Here is a 10,241-nt window from a genome sequence, read left to right on the forward strand (position 1 = left end):
GTTGATAACAAATCGTACAACTATGACTATAAATAAACTGAGTTGTTTTTAAACATCTCGGACTTAGTTTGGAAAAAAAATTATTTATTAGTAAATTAATTAAACTTACACTCAAATTTATTGACTCAATTATTAAACGAGCCAATCTTAAAGATAATAATGTGTTTAATTATAAATAAGCTCGTTAGTATAAGTTTCAAATTAAGTACATATATATATTATTATATGTTATATATGTATGTATAAAGATATGTTTATATAAACCTGATATTGGATTGAATAAATTTTTTAAATAAATTCATAAGATATTAAATTATTATTTATAATTTATTGTAGTAAAAATTATGTATAATATTTAAAAATACAAGATTGTTGAATTTAAATTTTATAAGTTTATAAACGGAAATCATCTTTCTAATTAACTTAAATCATTAATTTCTAACATTAAAAAAATCATTAATTTCAATCACAATTTAGTTTCTCTAATTTATACCATATATTTGTAAAGACATAAAAAATTCTAGTTGCAATGTTAGATTGTTTGATAAGAAAATGAACCTAAGTTAAACATATAATTTTGTTTATTGATAGGCTCAAAGCTCAACTTGTATTCAAAATAAATGTAAATGACTAATCATAAACTTCTGGTGCATCAATTTAATTGACCAAACTCATTCACAGCTCTACATCGAACATCCAAGTTAAGAAAATATATTGATTTTTACTTTTTCCACACTACTCAACCCAAAATTATATTATACTTAAAAAAAAAAAAAAATCCATTCCTAGAAGAATAAGGGTTTTTTTTGGTAAGGATTTTCAATAAATAAAATAAACAACAAAGAGGATTGAGCTTTTCTTTGACCTTCAATTTCTAATTGATTTTACAACAAATAGTACATATGCTAATAGTGTACAAATTGTCGCAAATTGAACATTTTAAAATTTATTATATTTAATTTTAACTATAAAATTAATCAATTTCAAATAGAGATAATTTCATTATTCTACGGACTGTGTTGACATAAAAAAACTTAGTTAATTTAGGACATTAAGTCCAAATCACATATAAGATATAATGTGATTCCATAGGCCTTTACATTTTTCAACCCTTTCTTACAAGGTGAATGACCAAGTTTGTGTACTTGGTTCTAGTTTTTGCCAAGTGCTTGTCCACTAAATCAGCATGCCTCTGAAATAAATCATCCATTATATCTCTTCCAAAATGAGATTCCAGCATTGACTCAATCACAGCCCTTATGGTCTTGGCCACTCGCTGCCCACTTGAAAGTGTCCCATTAATTGTGTTTGGCATGTCTACACCTCCATCCCAATCAATCTCAAACGCTTCCAGCCGATCCATAATGAATGATCCTTCTTTTTGTACCTCTAATTCTAGCTCTTCGGCACATGGACCATAATAGGGTGCATTGAATGTGTCTACCTTTTCCTCTGGGACTAGACCCTGCAATTAATCAAAGAAATAATTAGCCTACAAGAAAAGTTTTATTAATAATACATGCACTACTTCTATATTATGGGACCATTAGGTCCAATTCTCTTGTCACGTGTTTGCATCCTAATTGGTCTATTGCTCTTGTACATTGGACCCGATTGTTGCTCCTATGTTATTAGCTTACGAGAAATTATTGTGGATTATCAATACAATGTGTACCTCTGAGACCATGTTCATCAATGCCTGGGCGAGGAGTTCCCATTGATGGCAACTTTCTATGGAGGTAGGGTCCATAGATTTCCTGCCTGTGAACGACAAGACCATGCACCCTCCCAGTACTATTTCATCTGAACGTGATTTGAGGAACAGTGAAAAATCCTTCTGGAATTGCAGCATGTATGAATCTAAGACGCTTTGTGGGCTGGTCTTAGATATGTATATCCACCCCTTGTTTATGGCTGTGCTAGCCTTGCTGTCCAGCCCAGGAGGAACCTGTACGTAAAACAATCAATTGCTTGTGAGTCATATTGGAAAGAACTTGACAACATCATTAAACTACAAAACTCTTTAAGTTATCAACCATCCCTTATAATTCAAAAACTATTCAAAATTTTTTTATGTCAAATAATTATTATCATACTTTCCCTTGTAATTTACCAACAGGAATCATCATTTGTCATAACCATTCTAACTTTGCTGTAGATGATCCATCTATTATTAGACTTTTGTTGAAAAAAAATGTGGTTAAATAATTAAATTTATCATATTTTAATAGTTTTAGCTTTTGTGATGATAGGTAATTTAGGCTACAAGAGATACAACTATAAGCTTTATCCAATGCATTTGTGCAATGGACAGTCCGTATCATATTGTGTTTAGTTTACAAATGCACTGGATATGAACATCAATCATTATTGAATGAATTATAGCGTGGAAGTACTAATTAAATTTAATAATCATGTACGACATTAACGGTTCAACCCTCCGATCCAACATTGTACAATTCCAGACAAGGATCCAACATCAAAAGCGCCAAACCTTTGTGTGTAAAGGCAAACACCCCCTCCCCCCCAATTTTCAAATGCAATTAATGGAACAGTTGAATACTCACGTACTACTTTTGAATTTTACATTTGGTTGATGTGAAACCGCTCCTGAAGTCTGGTATTGTGGTCCAGTTTCGTCGTTATGCACTAATGAGATTGTGGCTACTAATTAACATCACCAATTTAATAATTGTCCGGATTCATTTTGAGCTAATATTGGGTATGAGTGTTCTAAAACCACAAATAGTTTTTTTAGATAATTGGCCGGTTCATGTAAAAAAAGAAGATAATTGGCAAGTCTCAAAACATTTACTGGAATAATATAATATAAGAAAATGTTAGACTTACTAGTATCAATTTTAATGTAAAAGTCTTCCAACACCATGAATTAGATTAGTCTCACATTGACAATATAATTTAAAAAAAAAATACTAACTACATTTTTATTCCATCTTTAAAAGTTAACACATTTGTTAAAAGATTTATGTAATAAAATTTATAATATGATTCTATAACCATATGAAAAATAATAAAGTTACCACCAATTTCTTTCTCAAAAAAAACCAAAAAAAAAAAAAATGTTAACACCAATTTTATAAGAGGGCATACAAACCACAATAAGTGTGATTAGTTTCACTCCAATAAAATAATAAACAAATATCTTAAACATTTTTATATGATTTATGACACATCAATTTGTAAGATTTTTATATAACATATTACACATCAATTTGTAAAGTTTTGGTTGCAAAAATTCATTTTCTACCCAAAATAAGATAGACAAATTTGTATTATGTATTCCTAGCCTTATTCTATCTACATTATCAAAGACAAAATTAACTCCAATTAATATTTAATTACATAGCTTTCTTACATTATACTTCCAAAAGACAAGTTGTTAGAACAAATATATACTAAAAAAGTATTGTTAGAACAAGTATAGATGCTAATTTACGTTAAACTCAAAAGGACAAGCCTTGAGTTGTTAACATTTTCACGATTAATGCGGGTCCTATTATCCTATATCATAAAGTTTGGATTAAAGTTTTGACAAAGTTTGTTTCATACCATATGCACCATGTTTTAAAACTGAAAAAATGACTCATGTTTTTAATTAGTTATATAAAATATAGACAATTTTTATGTAGTCTTGAAGCAGTGTTTCGGTTCTCACATAAGGGTGTGCCTTATACCTCCGAGACTATTTGTGTGTGTGTGTGTTTTTTTTTTTTTTTGGGGGTAAAACGCTGCAAACCAGCTTGCAAATCACGCACGGTCATATTTCATGTGTCAACCCTGTTAATTGACCCCTAACGTTGTCCTTTCTTTTGCTTCGTATACTTACATATGAACATGATGACAAGAATGATGGAAACACATATACAAACCTGAGAGAGCCAGTGGAGGCTGGAAGAAGAGTGCACAAAGTGCATGCTTTTTCTCGGAAACAATCTACCATAGAAAGAACCAGGCACACCTGTAATGAAACACTGCCCAAAATCCGTACCCTTCTCTTCCTTCAGTTTGTTGTAAAAAGCTGGTAATGACCCAAATACATCATTGAAATCGTTGCTATAAAGATCATTCAAGCAGATTCTAAGTTCTGGAGTTGGGCAGCCTAGGTTGCTGCATTTGGAATATATGATATCTATTATCTCTGAGATCACAGTTAAGGTGTTGGGTCCCGATGAGCAACCTAAGTCAGCAATGCCCATGCTCTCCGGCAAATTTTTGCACAATAGTTCAATTATGGCTTCCTCGGTTACAGTCTTTGTGATAGATATTATCTCGCTCTACAAAAAAAAAAAAAAAAAATAATAATAACAATAATGAATATGAATTAGTCTCCCCCATTTTAGTTAGTACACAAAACTAATTGAAAGATTTTCAATTTTATAGTTTTATTTGCTTATTTAAAGCTTTTTATTTTCTAATTGTATTCTAATAGTAATAAGTTTTAAGCAAAAAACTGCATCTAAACAAACAATAAATAGCTAAAATATGTGAATTGTGAAGTGAAAAACATGGGCATGATATTTCCAACAGGCATGCTTTTTTAATTGAATGATAAAGGTTTTGCTATTTGTTTTTCATGTTTTGGAAGATAAAAATTACTTGAAGATCAAATTCATACTGAATATGTAATGATTCAGAGAAAGGAAGCCGATTAGCCGAACCTGAACTTTTGAGTTCTTAGCATAGCTAGTTTCGCCTGCTCCCTTGTTCATGTGAAGTACTTGCACGACTTCCATCTCTCTCTTTCAATTCAAGACCAAGTGAATCTCAGACAATAATCCCTAGCCTGAAACCTAAGACAGGTTAATGGCCAAATTTTTTCGTAGAGGAGCTACACAAAACTTCGTTGTGAGGAATCCAAGATTGCAGCACTCTATATATAGACAAAAATTTCTTGTCTGTGGTATAGTTACGGTATAACTGCGTGGAGATCTGGGAACCTGGATTCTTTTGATGTTTGAACAGGAAAAAAAAATTCTCTTTATTTGCTTTAATATTAGTTAGAAACACTTCTCTATAAAGAAAAATACAAAATCAATTAGAAATACTTCTCTATTGGAATAGCATTTTATTTTCTAAAAAGTTATCTCATTTTTTAATATTCAGTAACAAATTTAAAATGAGTTCAAAAGTTATCTTTTAACTTTTCTCGTTTAATTAGCTTGAAACTAGATAGAATTGTTTAAAAATTAAATCCATGGCATGCTAAATAAGGTAGTAGAAAATAACTCTATCTTATACTAAGTTAAATAAGAAAAATCAGGAGATAATTTTTTTTCACCTATTACACAAAAAAAAAAAAAAAAGTAAAAAATTGTCTTCACTTAAAATTTTTCATAGAAACAAATGGAGTGTAACTATCACGTGGCAATATACCAAGTATGTATACCCTCACTCTATGTTAATTCAGTTGGGTTGAAAAGGAGGAGGATGAAAAAGAGTGGAAGGGAAGTTAGGAAAAAATACGAGTTTTCCACAGTTTGGTTGATGAAAGAAAATGAAGGGGAGGGAATATGAAGTGGGTGATTTTCCACATGAGATACAAATTTCAATCCCCCAAATTGGAGAGAGAAAAGAGGACAAAAAATGTGAAAAATGCAATTACTATTTTGCCCTTTAAACCGTGTCACTTTCTCTTCCTTTCCTGCCATTTCTCCATAGCCAAACATAAATTACACAAATTTTCAAAATTTGATGAACTTTACTCACAGAGATAGGTTGGTGTTACATCGAACATTTAACCTTGATGGTGCAAATGGATTACTGTCACTTTATTAACACTATATCTTAAGTCCTTGAGTCTCCAATTTAGTGTCCGTTTGGAATCTACTTATTTTATTGAAATTGAAATTTTTTTGCTGAAAGTATTGTAGATAAAGGTAAAAGTTAACTGAAATAGTACAGTAGAATCTATGAATAGTACCAAATAGTGCAATGAGATCTATGAATAATAGCAAAAATAAGCTGAATAGTAAAATAAGTTGCCAAAATAATCCATGCCAAATGCACACTTAATTTCTAGATTATTCTTATTTTCTTGGAATCTAATTCCAAGGAATATAAAGTAAATCCTTACTAAAATAATCAAATGTGATATTTTGAATAATTAATTATCATTAAATTTGTCTCAAGAGGATGTTTCTTATCTCTTATTAAAATTATGGATTCCATCTTGAGGAATAATGTTCTCACAACGCTAGCGCTATATGTGATTGCCCAACATACTGAAATATTGACTATACAAGATCTCACTTTTGCATACATCAAAGTAACATACATTTCATGTTTGAGTCCACAATAGGATTGAGAGTTAATGTGTTTAGTAGTCAGGAGATCTTTTTGTAAGTGATAGTAGTTTATAGAATAACAATTCACAACAATCTAGTTTAAAGTATTCCAAATACACCAACATATTAATATGAAGTCTCCACTTCCATGATTAAGTAGATCATCATCATTGACATGTTATGCTCTAATAATATGAAATGCTCAATTTCATCATCAACTACAAACTAAGATTTATGAGTTTACGTGGAATCGTGATTTAGATTTTCTGTATGCGAATTTCATTCTCATATTAAATTACATACAATGCATCTCATGGATTATAGATAATTTCCAATGTTCATATAATTATTAGATAACAATACACTATTATTTATTAAAGAAATGTAATACAAATTAGATTTTAGGGTGTAAATCCTAGAAAAGCCTTATGTGTGAATAATTTTTTGTGTAAGGAAGGATATATAGGTGCCTGTTAACACCAAACTTTGTGTCAGAATTTTTATCTTTATGTTAGTATTTCGTCAATTTTATAGGCTTTAGGATTAGTTTTATACAATTTCTCCCAACTATTTAATTTTTTTATTAAGTGGGACCCATATTATTTTAACCTTAACAAGCATTGCACGTCAATGCAGGGCTGACCCTAGACATTTTGGGGCCTTATACGAGAACTAAAAATTGAGCCTTTTTTTTATACTTATATATTAATTAAATTAATATTTATTTAATATTTTTATATTATAATATATTTCATTCAAAATCTATTTTTCTTGCCTTTTGAGATGCAAATTGACTAATTAAATTTTTGTATTCAAGTTCTTCTAATATCTCTTTTTCAATCGTATCATTTCATTATCTTGCAATTGTATCATTTCATTATTTTCTAACTCTTTTTGGTGAATTTCTTGCTCATTTGTGATATTTTCATCTAAATTTTGTGTTATATTTTTTTTAATTACTAATAACAAATTTATCCATTGATCCTTTTTGAGACTCAATTAATTTTTTTTTTTTTTTTTTTTTAGTTTTTCATATCCAGATACATATTTTTTAGTAGACATTTCTAATCAAACAATATATTTATAAAGACTAAAATAAAAAATAACTTTCAAGTGTAGAGAAAATGAGAAATAGAACCTGATTTATATAAAAAGTATTGTTGTAGTTTCACCGAACAATAACAAGTTTTTAGCAATCTCAACTTGCATAAATAAAGACTTATTCAATATATTACCACTAACTAATATATATATATATATATATATATATATATATATATATATATATATATATATATAAACACAAGATTAAAAGAAAAAAAATTTAAGCACAAGAATAACAAAAATTTAAGTACAGCCATAACACAAGACTTATTGACAAGACCCACAAAAAAAAACACCAAAACAAATTGTATCTATTATCTATAATCCCCCCCCCCCCCCACCCCCAAAAAAACGCAGGATTTATTAAAAAAAAAAAATTGAAGGCCCAAACAAAGTGAAACGTCCAGGCAGGAGGCAGGCCTATTGGACAAATAAAATGAAGAGAAAGGCTGAATTGAAAGCCAAGCGCTCAAATATTATACCTGATACGCACCGCACCATATCAGAAAACTCAAAGTCCTAGAGCAATTGAGAGAGGCAGAGACTCCGGAGAGCAGAGAATCAGAGATTCAGAGAAGGAATGAGAGTCAGAGAGGCAAAGAAAGCTTGTAGCTTGCTTGAGCAGTTGAAAGAGGCGGAGAGCAGAGAGAAAGAAGCAGAGGAAACGGTAAAACTAAAAATTTTAGGGATTTGAGTTGCTTTATTTGTTTTGATTTGTGATTGTTTTGTGGTTAATCTCTTAAACCGGATTTGTAGTTTATCTTGTTGATTTTTGGTTTGTCTAGAGGATAATAATGTTATTTTTGGACAATAATTTTGTTTAGAACCAATGTTTAACGGGATCTACCAAAATTTTGTTTTTTGGTTAAAAGGATGTGCTGGATATTTCTAATTCATCTGAAACTAATTTTTTTTTTTTTGCCCCTACTACTCCTTCTTTTCTAAAATTTTGGGGTCCCCTTCCACTTGGGAGCCTTAGGCAGTTGCCTAATTCGCCTAAGGGTTGAGCCGGCCCTCTGTCAATAGCACAGACACACAAATACGCAACAATTGAAAAAGATGGGAGTTGAAGGCATAGTTTCTAACTTATAATTGTGTCTTCAATGCACGTTTTTAGTTGTTTGCAGACTTATGCGTGGGGGCACTAGAGTGTGCAACAAACACTGCCCCATGTATGTTACATCCACCATGTTTTACACCTGTTTGGATTGTTTCCCTACCGCTTAATAGTTTTTTCATACATATCAACCGTAATCGATCGTACGTACCATGGTGATTGGTGCATGGTATATTTTTTGCGTGTCTCATGCTTGAGCCATTAGCACCACTAATACTTGAGCCGACCATCGAAGATCTTTCGAAGAAGTCACCTGTTGGACCATATGGAAAACATTTACAAATCAATCTTCTAGACTGAGTCTTGAGACATAGTCTCCTAGGAGGAAACTTCCATGCAGTGAAACAGGAAACACCCATAATTCATGACAGTGAAAATTTCTCTCTCTCTCTCTCTCTCTCTATATATATATATATATATATATAACAATTTAGGATAATTTTTTTTGATAAGATATATATTACGATAATTGAGTCAATATTTTTAACAAATGTATGTGTTGATATCTATACTTATCGGGATTGGGTAATGTACACTGACTGTACATTAAATCTCACCATCAATTAGATGGCATTATCTATAAGATTTATTACAATTAGGATGATAATTACTAATTTATGATGCAAAGTATAAATACCATATAGTTTATGTTAATTTCCTACCATTAATTTTTTACCAAAATTATTTGAGTAATGCAATATCTACATTTTAAAAACAAATTTTAAGTGATAAGTTGTTGCTAATTCTAATTTGGGCTCATTACTGAAATCATTTATTTATTCACCGATAACAATTTGCCATAAAAAATTTATTATGAAATTGTTGTGAAATTATTGCAAAGGTAGCATCACTCCAAATTCTTTGGCAAAATTCATGCTTGACAAACCGGACAGTTCAAAAATGGTAGAATCCTCAATGATTCTAACTCTCTAATCCTCTTACTCACTCAATATGGTAGTTCTTCAAAGGAATTAGTCCTCGAATGATTCTTCAAGGGAATCAACCTCCAAGCTAGTCTCAATGAGAACTAAGCAAATGTATTCTTATTCAGTTCTTCTTGTTACAATCATCTTAGTCTTGTACTAGTTATTGTGGTACTGTTAGTAGTAACTAACTAATTAACCGCAAGGTACACATATCACAGCTCAACACTCCAACTAACAATGTACAATACTTTGATGCTTGTTCTAACTAACTCTGTACAATTATCTACTGCATACAATTATCACAGCTGTGATGTCTTGTATTGAAGTCCTAACAAAAAGAATAGAAAAAGAGTGGTTCATGCTTTTTTTTTTTTTTTGGTGGGAGTGGGTCAAGTTAGGCAAGTTGGATGCAATTGTGGAGGACAACTTACCATCATAGCTGGAAAATGTGATCCAAACCAAGGGCTTTTTGGCACTCTTTCCATTAGAAGATGCAAGAGAGTCAACTGAAAATAGACTTAGATTGTGTTTTCTTTTTCAATGCCTTCCTTTTCACTTGAAAAAAAAAAAAACATTATGGTACCATATACTGAATTCGTTTGACAAATATGCTTATCACCGAAACTTGTGTTACCAATAATAAGAGAATGTCAAGCTCTTGAATGGGAATCGAACCATGCACGTGAAAAATACGGTGTAGCATCCGCTGTGATATAGGACACTCCATCATTCCCCTCGTTTAAAACGTTTCACAATACCTATCAAAAAAAAAAAAAAAAAAACGTTTCA

At 30.8% G+C, this 10,241-nt stretch overlaps 1 protein-coding gene across 1 annotated transcript; it reads right to left on the minus strand.

Annotated features, from left to right (window-relative positions):
- Positions 1–1,019: 1,019 nt before the first annotated feature.
- Positions 1,020–4,899, minus strand: LOC126712284 (probable jasmonic acid carboxyl methyltransferase 2). Its single transcript, XM_050411551.1, has 4 exons — positions 4,680–4,899; positions 3,891–4,295; positions 1,676–1,948; positions 1,020–1,465 (listed from the first exon to the last, which is right to left on the minus strand). Exons 1-4 carry the CDS (start codon positions 4,752–4,754, stop codon positions 1,106–1,108), a joined length of 1,113 nt encoding a protein of 370 aa, XP_050267508.1. The 5' UTR covers positions 4,755–4,899; the 3' UTR covers positions 1,020–1,105.
- Between the last annotated feature and the right edge of the window lie 5,342 nt (positions 4,900–10,241).

The sequence above is a fragment of the Quercus robur genome, chromosome 2 (genome assembly GCF_932294415.1).
Source record: "Quercus robur chromosome 2, dhQueRobu3.1, whole genome shotgun sequence".
Classification (NCBI taxonomy): domain Eukaryota; kingdom Viridiplantae; phylum Streptophyta; class Magnoliopsida; order Fagales; family Fagaceae; genus Quercus; species Quercus robur.

Excerpts from the sequence above, each read along its gene's own strand:
- LOC126712284 (XM_050411551.1), bottom strand. The coding sequence starts at position 4,754 with ATGGAAGTCGTGCAAGTACTTCACATGAACAAGGGAGCAGGCGAAACT. Across the intron at positions 1,949-3,890 it reads GCCTCCACTGGCTCTCTCAG|GTTCCTCCTGGGCTGGACAG; the intron begins GTTTGTATATGT and ends TTTTACGTACAG. Across the intron at positions 1,466-1,675 it reads TGATGAACATGGTCTCAGAG|GGTCTAGTCCCAGAGGAAAA; the intron begins GTACACATTGTA and ends GATTAATTGCAG.